This window comes from Trichomycterus rosablanca, chromosome 2 (genome assembly GCF_030014385.1).
Source record: "Trichomycterus rosablanca isolate fTriRos1 chromosome 2, fTriRos1.hap1, whole genome shotgun sequence".
Classification (NCBI taxonomy): domain Eukaryota; kingdom Metazoa; phylum Chordata; class Actinopteri; order Siluriformes; family Trichomycteridae; genus Trichomycterus; species Trichomycterus rosablanca.
The window spans coordinates 35,244,446-35,265,781 of record NC_085989.1 but is presented as its reverse complement, the minus strand read 5'-3'; the positions used below and the strand labels follow the sequence as shown (position 1 = coordinate 35,265,781).

At 39.6% G+C, this 21,336-nt stretch overlaps 1 protein-coding gene across 1 annotated transcript; it reads right to left on the bottom strand.

Moving 5' to 3' along the window:
- Positions 1-483: 483 nt before the first annotated feature.
- Positions 484-20,372, bottom strand: znf516 (zinc finger protein 516). Its single transcript, XM_062990787.1, has 4 exons — positions 18,537-20,372; positions 9,728-10,879; positions 6,872-6,976; positions 484-793 (listed from the first exon to the last, which is right to left on the bottom strand). Exons 1-4 carry the CDS (start codon positions 20,209-20,211, stop codon positions 597-599), a joined length of 3,129 nt encoding a protein of 1,042 aa, XP_062846857.1. The 5' UTR covers positions 20,212-20,372; the 3' UTR covers positions 484-596.
- Between the last annotated feature and the right edge of the window lie 964 nt (positions 20,373-21,336).

Sequence of the window (21,336 nt, the reverse complement as noted above, 5' to 3'; positions counted from 1 at the left end):
CAATATGGGGGTCTACTGTATGTAAATGCTCTTATTTTAGAATGAGATGTCCAACAAATCAGCATGTGGTCAAGTCGGTGGTTACATAATTTCCGTCACTGTAACCACCATGTTGGCTGATAAAATAGCACACACTGATCATTGATATTACACTTTAATTTTACCTAACACAGCTCACTGTGATTTAAAGCCAAATATGTAAAAGTCTGTAAAGTCATAAACAAAAAAATTCAGAATTATCCATTAGCAGATAGCAAACTGGCCAGCTAACTAAATGCTAAAAAAAAAAAGTAGACCTCTAGTTCTACTTTAAATGTAAAATCCATCATCTAAGAGGAGTTAATATCATATACTGTATAAATATATAATGTTGGTAAGTCTGAATTGCTGAATCATCATTGTTCTTTGAAAATAAATATACCACCTTCCAAACAGAATGGACACAGGAACTAACCAAACAAATGCACATTATATACACCTACACATAAAAGATAGCCCTCCTTGGTTGGTCCAAAAATGTTAATTCTGAGGAGATAATTGAGCTTTGGAAAGACAAGTAAACCCGTGTAGCAGAAGTTCCCTCTGTGCTTTTTTTCTCAGGATGTTCTGAATCTGTGGGATGTTCCTGGACTAGAAGGTTGAGTGGGTTCTTCAGATGGGGCCTGGTGCTGCCTTCCGTCTGAGTACTGCGCATTGTCGAAGGTGAGTCGGTGTACAGTCTGGACATGAGTTTTCAAGTTTCCTTTCTGGGCGGCGCTGTAGGGACAGTACTGACACTGGAATGGTCTCTCACCTGAAACAGACAACATACAAGGGCAAGCCGAGGTCAGAACCAAGACAAGAAAAAGATTTTGCCTGGTGAGCTGGTTGTCAAAGTGCTACTTGGCTTTTTTATGGAAGAAAATAGAGGCAGGTTTGGAGCGTGGGGGGAAGGGATGTGGCTATGATTGATGGGCTGATGACATGCCATATGGGGTTGACTGTTCCCCCCGAGGGGACGTCAGACTTTTGTTTTCTGTTTCTGTCAGCTGCTCGTAGAAACACAGAAACCCACAGACATGAGTATCACTGCCTACCTTCCCCTGAGCCATGGAACGTCCTAATGTTGGTGGATGTCGAAAGTCTGGGCGCGTAAAGTTTGCACTGAGAAGAAAACTTGACAGGCGTATGGTACACACACCTAGCTTTTTTTCTAGCTTGTCTTTTTCTATGCCGGGTATAATCGTCTGAGTCCTACTTTCTCCGTTTAATTAGACTGATGTTCTGCATCATCCTGGTACGATTGCATAAAAATATCCCCCCACACCTGAGCAAAACAAATGAGTCTGCCATTCATTTGCTCCATATTATTATTTTTGAAAAATGAATGAATTATCCACTAGGAAATAATTGTCATTCCGAGAGGCTGCAAAAGGGGGCATAATCATAAATCACGTCTCATGAAAAAAGTAGACAGACACTATTAATCAAGACTATCTGAGTTGTGCTAGCTGCATGATAAGGTCTGAGCCAGAGTGAGCACTTCTCCCAGGGCAGTTCCCTGGGCTCCCCCGGGGAAAATAAAGTGAAATTCTATCCAAAACACAACCCACTTAATTACATTAAAGGTTATTGTCAGTACATCACATACAGTCTAGAATACATATTTAATTTGACCTTTCCTCTCTGCCTGATTTTACCATTCGTCGTATGCAACACATGCAAAGGGGGTAACTCATTAAGCATAGTAGCTTTGTTTCAGCACACTACATATCCTATTGTTAAAGCAGACATGATACATTTGTCTGTTTGTTTTAAGGGTATAGCTGGCACAATAGGACCTGCATATTGTTTAGAAAGTTTTGTGGTACTGGCGGTATCACACAAAATAGCTCATGTGATATAAGTGGTTAGGTGTTGTGCCAAAGTTTGGATAAAAATGATACAATATGGTCCATGAATGAAACACTTATTTGGGGGCTTCTGCAAAGGTAAGACTTCCATTCCCATGAGTCCACTGGACTCTAAAAACACTGCAGGAATGCAAGATGGTTAGTTAAGAACACAAAGTAAAAACAAAATCTTGGAATTAAACAGGCTATTACATAATGATATGGTGTATAATAATGACAGGCAAACAAATATGCCACTGCTATACTAAAGGCTTAGTTCCAGAAAAGTTAGAGCAGTTTAGGAAATGCAAATAAAATGTAACATTTGTAAATAGAAATAGTGCAAAAATAAGATATTTAACATGCTGACATGCCAGCAATATGGTAAGCAATTTAGTTTGGTACTATAAAGGTAGAATTACCAAAGCGAATGGGTTAGCTGGCCAACAAACACTGTGTTTAAGTAGCTTGATAACTTATAAAATGTGCTACAGTATGTATGTATTTGTTCATTTTACATTAGTAGCTAATGGGACTGGAGCCTATCTGAAAACCCTGGAGGTAGGCAGAAATACACACAGGGAAAACATGCAAAACTCTTTAGAAATTGACAAAAGAGACAAGAATCAAACTCATTTCCCAGAGCCCTGAAGCTGTATGACAACCATAATATTACACTACCATGCCACCCTGCAGTAATATTACTTTGTTTAGGGGAAATCAACCATGCTGAGCTAAATCACCAAACAAGTCTAGCATTAATGTTGTAGAATTTGTTTTTTATTTATCATATTAGGTTCATGTACATGCCAGTGTCCAATGCTACTTTCCTTGCCGTATGATTGCTAGGATCATCTCATAGTGCAAATTAACCAGTAAACGTGAGACACTTGAACGCTACGCATTGAAAAAATTTTAAATCGCTAAATACAAACCCCTAAATTTTAAATTTCACAGGAAATTGCATATTACACAAGTTAAGGCTCATTTTACGATCCGTGATGCAATTTTCATGGCCGTGAATTAGGTAGGGCCTTAGATATCTGCAATTTGCAATACACTTCAACAGTGATGGTATTTCAGCTCTCCATTCATTCAAATGCAAATACCACACAAAAGGTACGTGTCCTGTTTAAATGACCAGTATGAACTAGGAAGTTAGACTTTCATTAAACATAATGTCCAAAAATGTAAATCATTTTCAAAGCCTTTGCTTTTCAGCGTGGCGTTAAACTGGTGTCACTTTTCCTGGTTGTAATAATCTAATTAGCATAGCTTTACACAGTGCTGTAAAACTACCACACATTTTCTACTGTTTGAAAGGTCAGATTCTTAGTAACTGCACCAAATGCATAAACAAGATCTCAGTCAAGGACACACATATCCATTGTGTCACAAGGATGTCACATCTACCAATAGCAGTGCTTTTTTTTGTTTAATGTGCATCTGGTAGCACACCTGGGTGAATGTAGCAAAAATTGAAAAATCTGTTGCAGTCAGACGGTGAACAGAAGATGTATATGACAGTGTAGCAGAGTGAAAAAAGTTGAAGTGTTTTTGGTATGGTGTAAGTGCACATGTTAAAGGGGAGTGTTGCAATACACTGTTTAATAAAATGGTTATAAACAATGGTAACACAGACATGTAAATGTAACTGTGGCTGAAAGTTACGATTTAGTACTTCCAAGTCTTGTCGCCACATTACTAGACTAATATTAATGTGAATGAAGGCAAGAATTATGACAAGCAGTTCATAAAGGACAGCATTCGTTGTTCCTACAATAGATTTTTGTTAACTCATGCACACAAAAACAATGTGCAAAGTGACTCTGTTATTGGACTCCAGATGTCATATGAGGTGCTCAGGTGGCCCAGCAGTGAAACACGCTAGCACACCAGAGCTGACATCTCGAACTCGTTGGTTCGATTCTCAGCTCTGCCAGCCGGCAGGCTGGGCGCCTACACGAAAACAACAATTGTCTTGTTGTTCAAAGGGGGGTGCCGGAGGTGATTCCTCATAAATGATGCAATCACGACCTCTGGTGGCTGTCTGATGGCGCCTGCACAGAGGCGAAGGATAGTGCATTGATCAGGGTGTGTCTCTCCCTACACAAAGCTGATCCGCATATGAACTCGCCTCGTGCAGGTGAAAAGATGCAGTCGACTACTGCACACGTGTCGGAGGGTGCATGTGTTAGTCATGGCTCTCCTCAACCAGGGTGGAGATCAACATCAGTAGAGAGGAAGAGTAATACAATCGGGTAATTGGATATGACCAGATTGGGAGGAAAATATTGGGGGAAATGTAAAAAAGTCATATGGTCAGATAACTCACAGGTAAATCACAGATAGACAATACTATTTTTTAAGCAGGACTACAGTCAAATGTGTCACATAAGGTGAAATCTGTTTGTGAACAGTTTTCCCAACATAGTGAAAAACTAGAAAACCTACAAACAGCAGGTGAAACACCAAAATAGGCACCCAAAATGTCAAGCAGGGTTGGAAACCTGGAAGTAGGAAAGAAATTAGACATACAACCATTTTTTTTTGTACAGGGAGCTTATATGAAACATTTAACAATAACACTTTCTTTAGAATCAGTAGAAAACACTGGCAATTGCCCCCTGTTGCCCCCCGCCCTTCGAGGGTTTTACACTAGATTTCAGAGTGTGTCAGTGGGACTTTCCAGACAGTTTTGGCTAAACAGTTTACAATACTGTAGAAATGTACTCTTCTTTACATATTTTGGCCTGTTAGCCAGCTTTATCATATTTAAGTAATATCTGACAGACTGCAGCTAGTGCTATCTTTATATCTTTTAAAAAGTATCAAGAATATCTAGTAGAATATAAGCTCCCTTAAGCAGTCAGACAGTACAGAAGACTTGCACTCATCCCGCATTAGCCCTAGATTAGCATCATCAGTTAGCACAGAAGCGGCAGACAGTGATCTGAAACCACCAATTTAGGCTGACATACAGAGTTAGCACTATGCTAATAGAAGCCTAGAGCCCCTGCCCCGTTTCATTTGGACACTCAACTAAAGCAAGCAATCACAGATGACATTGATTATAACTCTATGCGTGAGAAAAGCCACTTGCAGTATAATGTAGCATTTGGCCTCTGCCACTGGGAATCAGGCGGGCTAGCATGAGCAACCTTCTCAAACTCATCTGCCCGTCACTTGTGTTGCCTGCTTGCTTAAGTGCTTCTTGTCCAATGGAGCAAAGGGATTCCTATCATTTTAGTAAATTATATACGTATGCATTCATTTATCACAATTTACTTCTCACAGACAGTGACAAGGGCAGAATGTTTCTGGCTAATATTGTAGCCATTCCAAAACCACCATACCAGCCGGAATAATAGAGAAAAAACAGAATCTAAAAACATGAGGAATATTTTAACATGGCAACCCCAAAGTACAGCCAATATCAATACAGTACCTTGTAACTCGACGTCCCCTAAACTCTAAATCTTTAAAACTAGGTGGCCTTCGTGGAGACATTTCTACCCTTAAACTCGATGTTTACCTTAAACTCAATGTGATCAGGTTTTTAAAAAATATATATTTATGTAATTTATTTTAAAAAATGTAATTTAATTTTAAATTACAATAATGAACAGCCGCTTTGTTCAGCGCTTGGCTTAAGCAGTGCAGTAAGACGCCATCAAAGTGCGCATATGAGATGAATCTGCATTTGTGTGGAATAACCGTCAAATCCAGTCTGAAAGCTCCACATGTATCTGTGGACTGGATTTTTCTCCTGTTTCACTGGATTTTTTTCCTGTTTCACTTTTTTTCACTCTTAAACTTGTGTTATAGCTCAGGGTTCTGAGAAGTTGTAAGAATCAGCTTTTTCGAGAGTCTAAAACACTTATCTTTAAAAAAAAAGCTTAATGTGACTTAAAACCTCTCTTAATTATTACAGCTCATAAGTTCTCTCCACTACTGAAATTCCTCGCTCATTGTTTTAGTACAATAAGTCATGTTAAGCTTTGTGCATCAAACGCTCCATAGGAAATAACAGCACTGCCAGCGCAAAAGCTACTGTGACACTTCTCATGTGAATGCGCCTTTACTGAACGGAATACGATATTCCAAGATCAAGCATCTCCATAAGAAGCATAAGGACACAATAAAGAAGTAAAGGTAAAGTGCAGGTTTTATTGTATTTTTAATTTTTTAACTGTTTACAGTGTATAAGTGTTGTTTGTTTGTTTGTTTATTAGGATTTTAACGTCATGTTTTACACTTTTGGTTACATTCATGACAGGAACAGTAGTTACTCGTTACACAAGGTTCATCAGTTCACAAGCTTATATCGAACACAGTCATGGACAATTTTGTATCTCTAATTCTCTAATTCACCTCACTAATTCACAAACCGGAGCACCCGGAGGAAACCCACGCAGACACGGGAAGAACATGCAAACTCCACACAAAGGACCCGGACCGCCCCACCTGGGGATCAAACCCAGGACCTTTTTGCTGTGAGGTGACAGTGCTACCCACTTGGCTACCGTGCCGCCCCAGTGTATAAGTGTTGCAAAAAAAAAACAACCCCATTATTTTACATATGCCTAAAATATATGCAGTTTCACGGGACCGTGGAACACACTAGCAGGTTACCATACATCCTTATGGGAGGTACCACTGTACATTTTTAAGGTGAATGTATTTGCATGTCCTAGCTAATCTCCCGACAGAAATCTCAATAAAAAGGATGCGACCTTCTTAAACTGGGACAGTTAAAGATAAATAAAGAATATGGGCCAAATTTGAACCACTATGCTGCAAATGTATTAATTTAGGCATATAAATGCATACATTTTTGTTTTTATTTATTGGTTCAACAAAGGTCTATAAGACAAGGTTTGTATCTATGTCTCATTTGTACTAGTCACTTTATTAAATTATGTCAAAACATATTATATTATGTTAATATAATTACACAATGAAAATGTTGAACGTATATTTTAATATTTTAAATGTACCTGTATGGGATCTCATGTGTGTGCGGTAATGGCTGGGTTGGTTAAAGCCTTTTCCGCAGACTGAACAGATGTAATCTCCCTCTTGGTGGGCTGGTCTCGTCATCCCTATAACAGAGAGAGTGGGACAGAAAAAAGGAAAAGTTAGTTGGCGAGGTGACATCATAGAATATATCAAGGGGTAGAAAGAGAAGCAAACATCATTAGTATGTCTAATGTGTCATTATGTGAGCTCCCTTCAGGGCCTAGATGAGAGGCTGTCTGGCTGCATCATGCAAGTCGTTCTGACAGGCTGACACACACACAGTCTCACATAAGCGCATAAATTACAGTGAATTAAAAGCCTGGCCCTATGATGTGCCCTCATCTAGACTACCATGTCACATGTCAGGTGTGCCACTCTCTCAGTCTCTCTGCCCTCCTCTCCCCACCCCCTGCCTTTGCTCTTTTCTCCTCTAGCCAAGCAGCTGGATGCTCTTTTCCTGCCTGTCGCTCTGGCTCTGTCAAGCCTCGTCCGCACGGCCAATTTGCTAGGACACCCGTGCAGTAGCAGAGGTAACAGGAACAGAAGTAGAACTTCCAGCCTTTTGTTTCCCCTCAGGGCCAGTAAAAAAAAAAGAGCACAGGCAGAAACGCTGTCCTCCTGGCTTGTGTCCGTCACTTGGCACTGGTATTGCTACCTGCCCTGACCCCTCCGGCCTTGTATTGTTACGCCGATGAGCTGTGACTCAAAGTGTTGGTGGCAGAGCAAAACCAGGCCACCTTTCATAAACACGAGTCTCTGAGTTATTAGCATGCATGAGCTGCGCTAACAGGAAGAGCAGCGGACAGCACAGACAAAAGGGAAGCCCGATGTTAGAAAGGTCACTGTATTGTATGTGACTTAAAGGGCTAAAGTGGAGTCTGATGATATCAGGCCGGACAGCTGACAGAGACTTCTTTTGTCTTCATGTAGTTCAACACTAGTGTGCCAACCGTGCTGGCCAACCAAAACTCAACAAATTGTCTTCCAGCAACGTGGTGAGGAGGGAAAAAAAACAAATTCAGTAATCAACATTTTTTTTCAAAGCAGCTGGTGGCTTAATTTGACTCCTCTTGCTCTTTAACTCTCCGTTTCCCCCCACCCGTGCTACTTTGCATATTTGTTGCACTGATGTGCTCTCGGCCCTCGGAGATTGCTTGCCATGGCATTGGAAGCATGTTCTTTGAAATGCCTCTTAGCAATAGCTGTCTCAAATGTTTTTGCAGACTTTAAGTTTGCATTAAGATGTTTGCATAAAGATGAGAAAATTACTTAGTAGTTCCATTAACCTTTCCTTTCTGTATGTTTGTATGTGTGGCGTCTACTAGAGTGGCATGTAATTATCCTGGGTTTCCGCCACTCACCACTAGAGATCCCTGTCTCCTGAATACTGATGGTCACGTCTGTCATGATTGTCATACCCATTGGGTTTGCTTTACTTTTAATAGTCACTGCTTGTGATTGTGGTGGGTCCGGTGCCACACAGAACCACTGAGCAGTATAGGACACCACTCTTTAATTCAAACTTACAGGCACTTTGAGGCATCTAATTCACCATCGGGATGTTGAGAAAGAAGAATAATAGAGTACCTAGGTGAAAAAAAAACACGCACTACACAAAGACATGCAAAACATGAAGACGATTATCTGATGTGGAGATCGAAACAAGAACCTTAGGACCAGGTTGCTGAGCAACACCCACATCACTTGTGCATATTAAAATGTTACCCTAGACCTGTTTTTTTCTGTTGTAAACCTGCTAGGTATTGTTTATTGACAATAATTTATAATAATGACAATTTAATTTTCATGTTTCCCACTGCTTTATCCTGGTCTGGGTCGGGTTGGTGGGTGGATGGATGAATGGATGGATGGGTGGGTGGGTGGATGGATGAATGGGTGGGTGAATGGATGGATAGATGGGTGGGTGGATGGATGGATGGATGGATGGGTGGGTGAGTGGATGGATGGGTGGGTCAATGGATGGATGGATGCATGAATAGATAGGTGGATAGATGGGTGGGTGGGTGGGCGGGTCGGTGGGTGGATGGATGGATGCATGCATGAATAGATAGGTGGATAGATGGGTGGGTGGGTGGGCGGGTCGGTGGGTGGATGGATGGATGCATGCATGAATAGATAGGTGGATAGATGGGTGGGTGGGTGGATGGATGGATGGATGGATGGATGGGTGGGGTTGGATTAATGGATGGATGAATGGATAGATGCCTGATGAATAGATAGGTGGATAGATGGGTGGGTGGTTGGATGGATGGGTTGGTGGATGGATGAATGGATGGATGGATGGGTGGGTCAGTGAGTGGATGGATGGATAGATGGGTTGGTGGGTGGATGGATGAATGGATGGATGGATGGATGGATGGGTGGGTCAGTGAGTGGATGGATGGATGGATGAATGAATGCATGAATAGATAGGTGAATAGATGGGTGGGTGGATGGATGGATGAGTGGATGGATGGATGAGTGGATGGATGGATGGGTGGGTGGTGTTGGATGGATGGATAGATGGATGGATGAATGGATGCATGCATGCATGAATAGATAGGTGAATAAATAGATGGGTGGGTGGTTGGATGGATAGATGGATGCATGAATAGACAGGTGACTAGATGGGTGGGTGGGTGGATGGATGGATGAGCGGACGGACGGATGGATGGATAGGTTGTGTGGGTAGACGGATGGATGTTATTGATCTTTCCATAATCACTTAGCCACATACACACAGATCATATCATAATGCTTTTGAAAACTTAATCCACTATTATTGTATAAATAGCTGATTGGTAACATTCTGTGAGTATTTGCGCAACGTTTACCTCCTTGCTCCATCATTCCATTATTGAAGTCCCAAAGACGGTAAATTGCAGCCAAATCATGTTGACTACAGTTCTTCAGGAAACTGTAGATATCTGAAAAAGCTGCTGGATGGTCTGGGGTGTGCTGCTTTTTGTGTTGGGATTGGGAAAATGATGCACCCTGGCTGAATCTACTCCAGGGGTCAAATCCAGGGGAGCTCTCAGAGTTCTGGACTAGAGTTTCAGATTGGCTGGAGGTCTGTGGGGTATGATGTTTGGGACTTTTCTGCTTCTGCTCTGAGGCATTGTGCTTGCTGGTGAGCATGAAGTGAAGCCCTTCTTGGGGCAACAGACTACTTTCCATGACTCTACTTTCACTGTTCTTTTGGGGACTTGGTGTTGGTTTTGCTTTACTTGATGAAGCAATGAATCTGTGGGTGTCCATTTTGCCCTTGGTGCTTGTGACTTCATCTATCCGAGACGTGCTTGCCTTTTGTTTATTCAAATGTGACAGTCCTGTAGTGTGCCCCTTGCTTTGTGAGCATTCAGATCTGTTATGTGACTTGTCCTTGTTAGTTCCAGCAGGGGTGGATTCAGGAGGTCTTGTGCGTACAATGTGGGTCTGGGGCAGTGCTGGACAGTCCTTCCCTTCCAGAAATGGAGGTGGCCCAGTGCGTCTCTTGAAATCGAGGATTGACTTAGGTCCTTTCATGCCATTTTTGAGTGCCCACTTGGGAACCAGTGTGCTGCTGTTGATTTTATGTGCAATTCTTTGGTGAATCCAGAGAACTTCTGGGTACAATGTAGCATGGGCACAGTATGGACACTGGTGCCTCAACAGACCAGAGGCCAGAGCTTCTTCTTTTACATTATCTGCTTCCACAGAAAGATTTAATAAAGTAGCATCCACTTTGTCAGAGCTGGCTTCTCCATGGCCTTTGCTCTTCTCCTCTGTACTGGAGAGAGAACCCGTGTTGCTTAGTGCTGCCTTCTCCAGGGACCGACATGGCTGCTGTAGCAGTGCGTTCCTCAGTCTGGGAAAGCCACCTTGACCGATAGAAGTTGTCTGACTTTGGCTGATTAAGGCCTCATGGATCTGGTGCATGTGGTTTACCATGGCTGAAGAATCAGCAGTTTTGAAGTCACAGTGTTCGCAAGTGTATGGCTTTTGATCTGTGAGTACAAGAAACATGAAGACAGAATTAGTTATGTTAATAGAGATGCATGTCAAAGGTTATAATGATAATCACAAATATTTTGCTTCTTACTGAAATCACAACAGACTCAAACAAATTACGTATTTTAAAAGCTGTACTTAGTTTCAACTACTATTCATTTAGTTAAACACACAAAAATATCCACATACAGTATAACAAATGCAAAAGGATAGCTCATTATTTGGGTAGCTCAAAAATAACTTCATGACTGGATACTTGTATACAACTCTGTACCATCCTAGGAATGCCAACGTAATGTTTTTTTCCCAGTATTTTATTACAAAAGAAAAAAAGGGTTTGCCAGTGAAAATTAATGTACAGTTGGTTCACTCAAGAGTAATCGAGGAAACAAGGGAATGTAAAATGTTTAAGGAAGGAAAACCAAAAGTCATACTGGCAGCCCTGGTTATAGGGAACACAATAATATGCAGAACACCTGAAACAAGCAAAAATATGGGACAAATCTTGGAAATACAGGATTTAAATACAGTACACCATGGTGTAGATCAGTGGTATTGAAACCCTTGCCATTGCTTGCTCTCTGAAGATTTTTCTGAAGATTTTTTGTTTCCTTTAATCAAGAGTCAGATGTGTTGCATACTGATTAATAAATACTAGGTAATAATGATATGGTTATATTGTTTTTAATTTTTCAATTCCATTTCCATCCAGAATCTTTGGGTACGGGGCATATACACTCCCAATACAGGATGGCAATTTATCACAGAGTTATATTTATCCCTCAGACACAACTGATCATGTATGTTCAGACTCTTGACAGGCTGACAACACAGTCCAAACAGTGGTTGCCTTATCGCTTTATATATTAAAATTAGTAAGTAGGTAATTAGTAAGTATAATTAGTAAGTAAGTATAATTAGTAAGAAAGGGATTGGTTCAGATTTAATTATCACTAAAGTTGTGTACAACTGTTAAGGTTATTTTTTATTACAGATTTCAATGTAGATTAATAATTGAATAATTTTGAAAAAGAGAAAGATGTTGGACATTGCTTGTAATGTAAAGTCTTAATAACTGTTTATAATTTCTCCTACATTGTTGTTCTTATTGACTAGTAAAACATTGTTGTTTAATATAGTAAAGGTGTTTAACCACAAGATGGCAGCAGTTTACTGACGAATGAGGAGATCGTCTGGTCATTATTTTGTCATTAGCATTAGCATGACTAAAAACTCGCTTTAAATTGCCTGATTATTTACTGACATGATAAATTAAATTGAAGTAATCGTATCCTATAAACAGTAGACTGTGTTTTTTAATTATTTGTTTTATTTAAAGTAGTTATGTGATTAAATATCAAGTTTTATATTGTATATCTTAATTCTGCATAAATTAGCCACACTTATCCAGTTGCATAATATACTTTATTAATTGTACTACTAATTACACAAATAATGAGAGTGTAAAGTATAACTGTCACGATTTTTATATTTTTAATCATAACCGCTGAGGTAACATTTAGTACGTTATCACTGTATTTCCACATTAAGACAAAAATCTATTGGATATTCGTGAGTCAGTTTTTATAAGTTATTTGGCTACCTATATATTACATATAGTGACGTACAATTGGTGCTGATTAAAAACGTTTCACAATCTATTAATGCTGGTTGTTTTTCAATACACAACTGTCTAAGCTGTCAAAAAATGTTAAAAGTAAAAATCAGTAGAAAAAATCCCACAGACAGCTACCAAATGCAGACAAAAAATAGGTTATATGTTGCAATGACAGCTCTACTGTAAATCTGGAGGTTTTATATCAAGTTATTAATTCAAACATAAATCAATCCAACCCCAGAGCTTTGGTATGTGTGAACATTAGCTGCATCCTCTCACACATTGAGCAGGGATAGTATGAGAGCATAAGGGAGACATAAGAGGGAGTAACAGAGAGGGCCTGGGAACACATCCTGGACCCACCTTCCCTCATCTGTCGCAGAGATGTTTGTTTACACTGAGTTAGTACATGAAGCAGCAGTAGCCCTTCTTTCACTCTCTTCCTGCCATCTGTTTTGTATTTGGTGGCTGAGACTGGCCGCTGTATGCTTCTCTTTTGGCCTCGAAGGAACGATTCTTTAGCCAAATCACACTGTGAGGTCTTCACCAGTGAACTATTCACTTGTTTCATGATTATCATCATTCCCATACATTGCATTTCCAATAACCATCCACACTGATCACGATAAGTGGGGTCGAGAAGAGTTATGTTAGTCAGTGAGGTTTTTCAGTCAGTTTTTCTCATGCAGGGCAGTTAATGATTTAGTTGTTTATCTTTAATTGTAGGATTATTTTTTAACGTTTTAACATTTTACTGTTAATCTGACCTTGTAAACCACTTTAGACTGCCGAAATGCATTTTACTCACCTAAGTGTAAATGCATCCTTCACTTCAAAGCACACTTGTTAACCAAAATCCCTCTAAATTATATCCTACATAACAATAACAATATAACAATTTTATTAAATGCTTGCCACATCGTCCAATTAAAAACCTTCAATACATGGTATAAAACATCAGACTGAAAGTCCATAATAAGATCAAAGTGCTTGTTACTTGCTACACAAACCTTAGCAATTTCAGTTTAAACTTGTATTCCACAATGACACAATGTGAATTTAGTTTGTACCCATAAAATAAAAAGCAGTTCAGTAGGGGCTGCAGTTTGTACAGAGGCGTATTTTAATTTGTAAGACCGCTGACAGGCTCGTTGTTAAAGCCCCAAACACAAAAACACATGTCAAGGGGTAAACGATAACATGCCTATTCTTTACATCTGCCTAGCTGATTTATAGACGCTAAACGCAGATGGCTGATTTTAAAGAAATTTGCTTTGCTGGTTCTGTCTTTGCACATGTTTTCATACAAGCTGTGTCTAGAAAAGGGAAGAGCAGAAAAAAAGACAAAAAATTCAGGGGTTGTTTCCTGAGACAGGAAATTCTAAAATAGCATCATGTAAAGCTTACAAGGCCACAGTCAAAGAGCCAAAAGAAAAAAAGAAAAAGAAAAGAAAAAGCAGTGGCTGTTTCAACTGTACAGTAACTAAAAACAGCAGAACCCTTGACTTGGATTGAAAGCTCATCCCTGTCAGCAGCTTTTAAAAAGTAAACAGTTAATAATTAATAAACATTAATAAATCTCATTATCACTGCCAGACCAGCCATCCAAAATGCACTGCACAAAACCAATTCCAAACATTTTTGTTAGAGAATCTGTGATTTGTTAACTCCCTTGAATCTTTATTTAACTGATAAAACAATAAATGAATAATTTGAAATTTTATTGCTGAAATTCACAAAACGAGAGAAAATAGATACAACTTTTCCAATACTTTGCACCACCTTTCCTTTCATCTACAATAATTTGAATTCTACAATAATACTTAATAATAATCAATTGTACATTGTAAATAAAAATTGTACAATAATTTGAGGACACCAATTTCTGTAGTAATATAAGTGGATTTTTCCCTTTCTGCTTGATATAACACTTTAGCTACTCAACAATCCACAGTCTACGATGACATGTATTGCATTTAATAAAGTGCCAAATTTTTTAAAGGGAGACAGGTCTGGACACATGCAGAATTTAACTTGGTCTTGTCTTGCTAAAACAAGCTGGGGCATCCCTAAAAAGACATCTAAAACAGTAGCATATGTTCCTCCAATGGCAATAATGGTGCCTTCACAGATGTGCAAGTTCAAATGCCACTGGCAAGAAAGCAACCCCAAACAATGACGAATGCTGGTTTTGAACTTTGTGTTGCATATAATCATTTGCTCTTCTAAATAGTTACTTCCAAAAATTCTTTTCTACTTTGCTTCAGTCCATCTCAGATGAGCTTGAGCTCAGAGAAGTTAATTTAAGTATAATTGTAAATATTAATAATAATCACTTGGAGATGAAAATGTCTTTTAGAAAACAAAAAAGGTGTCAAGGAATATTGCTAAATAGTTAATAGTGAAACATGCCTATTAACAATAAGCTAGTGAATATAGCTAGCAAAGTACACAATCTATAGAAAAACTCTTTTCTATAGATTCCCTAGCTTCCACATGAAAGTGGTTCAGCCAAATTTGCCTCTTTTAACTGTAAAACATATAGAAAAATATAGTGATTGAAAAATTATGTTTGCCATTTAGTAATAATAGGGCAAGCCATAGCCTAGTGGTTAAGGTACTGGACTAGTAATCAGAAGGTTGCTGGTTCAAGCCCCACCACTGCCAGGTTGCTGCTGTTGGGCCCTTGAGCAAGGCCCTTAACCCTCAATTGCTCAGACTGTATTCTGTAATGTAAGTCGCTTTGGATAAAGGTGTCTGCAAAATGCCGAAAATTTAAATGTAATAATCCAAGCAATTTAAGGTAAAGGCCTTGCTCAAGCGACTAACACTGGGATTGGTAGGGCTCAAACCTGCCACCTTAACTACTTAGCTACCACTTTATTAGCCATCAAAACAGTTATAAGTGAAAAAAGGAAAATAGTAGCAAAGTAATTTGATCAAGGTGACTCCCAATATTTAATGTGGCAGTATATATACTAGAAGCTGGCTCATTTCTATGTGTATAGGCAGTCGAGGAAAAGTTGAAAATAATATATTGTAGTGTCTTTAAAAACAGTCCAGTACCAGGTTTCAGTACAGGTATAAAGCAGAAAAAGTCATTGTTTTTTTTTCTAATAAGAGCTAATAGAACAGAAGTAGCATGTATTAATAAATTAACAGTAAAAATAAGCAGCCACCGTTAAACATTAAGCTGTACTTCAGTCTTTTCCCACAAGATGTCTCCCTGCTCCAGTACTGATTGATGTAGACCGTAATGACCAGTAAAACCCTTCATTTGTAAATGCACATGCAAACTATTTGGCATTTGGCATAATGTTACTGTGTTGTAACGCAGTGGATGTAGCTGAATGTTTTCATACCAACTAAGTTCACGATAAAAGTTCTTCAGAGATTTTAACTATTAATCAGATAGAAATGACAATGTGCTGTCGCAACAGCCCTTTGTAATTACTTTTAAATACCAGGGTTATGAGGAATCAGAAACATAATTCCTGTTATTAAGCCTGACAGACTAGACTGTACATGAAAAGTGTCATTGCTCAGTTTAGTTTTGCAGATTCAATAATGTTTGTGCACTATAAGTATTCAGCCCCTTTGACATTTCACACACTTTATTGTGTTGTGGATTTGATTTTAAATGAATATAATTGCCATTGTTAGCCTTAATGTACACTAAATCACCCATAATGATGCAAAATGTGTTTTAGAAGTTCTTCAAAATGAATTAATAGTCAAGAACCTAAATCTTTTTGTATTTGTACAACTTTTTGCTTTGGCACTCCAACTTCTAGTCAGGTGCATCCTCTTTTCTGTAAGTACCCTTGAGATTTGTCAAACTCTAGCAGGGTCCACCTGTTGTCGTTTGAACTGATGGGACATAGTTTGGAAAGGCACATATGGGTCTATAAGGCCCCACAATTTACACGGCATTGACAGGACAAAACAAGCCATGAAGCACAGGAAGCTGCCTGTGGATCTCAGAGATTAAATTGTCAAGGCACAGATTAGGGCAAGGCTACGAAAAAAAAACACATTTAAATCTTTCATTGATCTGACAGCCGTGGCTTTAATCATTTTAAATCTTGAAAATCAACCTTGAGCTTTGCATTGTGCAAGTAGAGTCTTGGTCAAGGTGGTAAGAAAGAATCCAACAGTTACTGTAAAAAAGCTCTAAATGTCCTGTGCAGAGATGTGAGAACCTGTTGGGCAGACAAGCATCTCTACAGATAAATAAATCAGAGCTTTATGGCAGAGTGGCAAAACAGAAGCCAGTGTTAAGTAAAGGGCATGTGACACCCCTCTCTGAGTGTTCCAAACAGCATGTAAAAGATTCTCTTGTGTGACAAGACAAACATTTAACTCTTTGGCAGAGCAGCAAGCACTATGTCTGGAACAAAACAGACACAGTACATCACCTAACTAATACCATCCATACGATAAAATGTGGTGGTGGTAGCATAATGCTATAAAATGCTTCTCAGTGGCAGGGAGACAGGGAAATTTGTTAAAACTGAGAGACAGATGAATGCAGCCAAATACAGGAACATCCTTGAAGAAAACCTTCTCCAGTGTGCACACAACGTGGGATAACAGTTCACCTTTCAACAGCTAAAACAACACCAGAGTGGCCTTGGGGTTCTCTTAATGTATCTAGTGGCTCATCAATCACATTTGTGAAATTTAGAGATTTAATTTTTGGATTTTCAACTGATATTCATAAAACTTTAAAATCAAATCCATATCACTCAAATGTGCGAATATTTCAATAAACCGAATATAGTATAACATTGATAATAGTTTACATTTACAGCATTTAGCAGACGCTTTTATCCAAAGCGACTTACAGTTGTGACAGTATACAATCTAATAAATTGAGGGTTAAGGGCCTCAAGGGTCTAACAGTGGCAACCTGGCAGTGATGAGGCTTGAATCGGCAACCTTCTGATTACTGGACCAGTACCTTAACCACGAGGCTATAGCTCCCCTAATAGTTCTTGTCAATTACTTCTTGCAAGCCTTTGTACTCCCAAATGATCACATTTTCTGTTGATATTACAAAATTTTAGACCTGTGATAAAAAGTTCTACAACTCAGTAATGTTAAAGAAATGGGAATTTCAGAGGTTGGTGCTCAAATATGAAAAAGTTCATTATTCTAACATTTAACACCCATTGAAATTAGCATTTGGGGAGTACAGTTTCACAGCTGAAATTCTTAACAATTTCTCCAACAATTTTTTATCACTGACCAATTTCATTATAGTTTTGGCTAGGCTGATTTCTAAGAGAGGGGTCGTTGATATTTCAGTGCACAATATTTAACTTTTTCTTATTGTAATTTAACTATGAATCAGTCCTTAAAAACAAACCAGTAAAAGATGTGGGAAGATCTGATATTAACAAAGAACCAATGTACATGACATGCTGAGTTATTGTTTGGTAATGTGCTGAATTGTTTTGACTGGAGACTGGATTAATGAGACTGAAAAGAGTTTTATTTGATAAATATAGAAATTCCTGCACTGGCTGCTATTGTTTTTGTAGTGTTATGTTATTTTTAAATTTTTTATTCACGAAAGGTACGTAAATAATACAGCCCTACCAAACCCGGTATATAATTATTTTGTATGTATATGTGCATTTATGTATGTATATGTAGTGTATATGTAGACAGAAAACCTTCTCTGATAGAAGAGTCATTCTTGCTATACAAGTTAGCAACTGTTGGATATGACTTTTTTATCTTTATGATCAAGCTAAGAATTTTCGTCTTTTTACTTAACAGACGCACGTCAGTTTTTCTTTGGTTTGCCAAAGTGCAAAAACAAAAAAAAAGCAATTTAAAAAGTGCGCCTCTAATTAAAAGTCACATTTTAAACTGGCAATGGATAAAATAAATTTTATGACCAATATTTTAGCCAGCTTTAACCACAAATATTTAGCATGTTGACTTGAATTACAGGTTTAACCACAGTCGAACTACAAGTGTATATGGTGAAACCAAGAAAAACAAAGCATGAAGCCGTCTCTTACCTGTATTTTCAGGATGTATTTTCTGATTTTGTTTCTTGGAGTCTGCTGAAGAGTCCACAGACTTAGACGGGCTGGACTTTGTCTTAGGAAATAGATCTTGCAGTGAAACCCCATTAACACCTTCGCTCATGCTGCCGTGTCTTATAAGCATGTGTATCACCATCTGCTGCTGAGTTTTGAATCCTTTTCCACACTCCAAGCACTCAGAAGTCTTATTCTGGGAATTCCTTCGGCCATGGCGGGATGAGGGACGATATTCAGAGTCGCTCGAACTTTCCACATTTCCATCAACCACTGATGATTGGCTTCCATTAATCTGGTGGTCTGTTGTGTTGGTGGAGTTGCCTGGGTCTTGAGTTACTGTTCCTCGCCTCTTCTTGTTAGAGTTACTGATGGAAGCGTCCACTTCTTTTTTCCGCTTTTCCTGTTTTGCTTGGACATATTCACCCTTTTCTTTGACAAAGGCTACTTCTGCATCTGCTAGCCGTTCCTCCCAGCCCAGACCTTTCTCAGAAGCCTCTACTACTCTGCCCCTGGTGGCCAGCTGCCAGGCCTGGTAACTACTGACAGGGTCCAACTCAGGGATTCTCTTCCCAAGCCTTTCCTTCTCTGTCTCACCTACCACTCTCAGTTGTAGACACTCCAGAAAGTGTCTTTTGGTCACAGGTGGTGAATGATTAACAATTTTTGCAGCGTGCTCTGTGTTCTTGTGGATTTGCTCATGTAGTTGCAGGCTTTTACGGTCATGAAAAAAGTTGCCACACTTGGCACATAGTTCATATATGCATACATCATTCATCAATGAAGCTTCGACCTGTGCCACCTCATTAACAGTAGCTGGAGGTTCAGATTCACTTTTTGACTTGGTCTTCGTGCTGTGGGTCTTCATGTGGGTGCGCAAGAACCAAGACTCACGGAATCGCCTGCCACAGATGCGACAGCCATGGTCTAGAGTGTTCTGGTGTTTCTTCATGTGAGTTTTGAGGAACCAGGCTTGAGTAAAAACTTGGTCACACTGGTCACAAGGAAATTCCCCTTTACCAAGTTCATTCTCTTTCTCTGCATCCTCCATACTGGGAGCTTCCTCAATGGATTTATCTTCAGTGGAATGTGTCTTCTGTGTTTCTGCCTGCAAATGATTCTCCTGTACGGTGTCATGAAAGTCTTGCATATGCTGTTTTAGGTCAGCCTGACTTCGTAGCCTCTTCCTACACAGTGAACACTGTTTGCCTCCCTCACTACTGGTCCTTTCTTTTTTAGCCCCTTTCTTTCTGGCTTTAGTGGCATTTTGACTATTGACCATTTTATTACAGGCTGAGGTACTTTCTGTTGGGCTTGAACAACCACCCTGCTCCTCGGGCACTCCTCCTTCTTTGCCTGCTTCGTCTTCCCTCACTTCTTCATCATTCCCAGGGCTCTGATTGGTACTGGTAATCTTGTGGCTGCGAATGTGCGCCTTTAGACTGCCTTTCTGGGCTGATCGATGCTGGCAGTAGGGACATTTATACGGCTTCTCCCCGGTATGCTTCCGCATGTGCTGGGACAAGGAGCTTAGAAAAGAGAATGACCTGCCACACAGCTCACAGCTGTGAACCTGGTTCTTCTCATTTGTATCTTTATGGTCAGTCTTGCTAATGGAGTCCTCTGAGGTGAGTTCTTGCCTTTCAACCTCCATGTCAGGGTCTTGCTTTGCCACTACCTTCTGACCAATTTGTTATGCCCTAGAAAATCAGAGTCTGCTTTAGTCATACGTCCTGAATGAAGGTCCTTTTCACGGTAGTTAACACTGCTGATTGCTTTGATGTAGACGTATTGTTTTTCACTTGATTACAGCCAGGGTATCTTCTGCAGGGAAACATTTTACAAACAGAAGACCTTCATTTTGTAACCTGTAAAGAAGCAAAGAAAAACAAAATAGGGTTATACAATGAGTCAACCTAACAGCTAAATACACATTGACATTATTAGTTTAGCATTAAAGGTGTAAAGGTGTAGAAGTGCTTTTGTCTATGCTTTTGTCAGATCTGTGGGTGCCTGTGTTTAAATTGGGTCCACTGATGTAGATAATTTTAACTCTTGGACACTCATGCTGGAAAAATGGCAAGTCTTTTGTTGCAAAGATATGGTGCTACCAGTCTGTGTGGACTGTGTATTCTTTTAATTAATTTACTTTTCAGTGACACTGACATGGTGGTGGTGTGTTAGTGTATGTTGTGCTGGTATCAGTGGATCAGACACAGCAGCACTGATGGAGTTTTTAAACACCTCACTGTCACTGCTGGACTGAGAATAGTCCACCAACCAAAAATATCCAGCCAACAGCACCCTGTGGGCAGTGTCCTGTGACCAGTGATGAAGGTCTAGAAGATGACCAACTCAAACAGCAGCAATAGATGAGCGATCGTCTCTGACTTTACATCTACAAGGTGGACCAACTAGGTAGGAGTGTCTAATAGAGTGGACAGTGAGTGGACATGGTATTTAAAAACTCCAGCAGCGCTGCTGTGTCTGATCCACTCATACCAGCACAACACACACTAACACACCACCACCATGTCAGTGTCACTGCAGTGCTGAGAATGATCCACCACCCAAATATTACCTATTCTGTAGTGGTCCTGTGGGGGTACTGACCATTGAAGAACAGCATGAAAGGGGCTAACAAAGCATGCAGAGAAACAGATGGACTACAGTCAGTAATTGTAGAACTCCAAAGTGCTTCTATATGGTAAGTGGAGCTGATAAAATGGACAGTGAGTGTAGAAACAAGGAGGTGGTTTTAATGTTATGGCTGATCAGT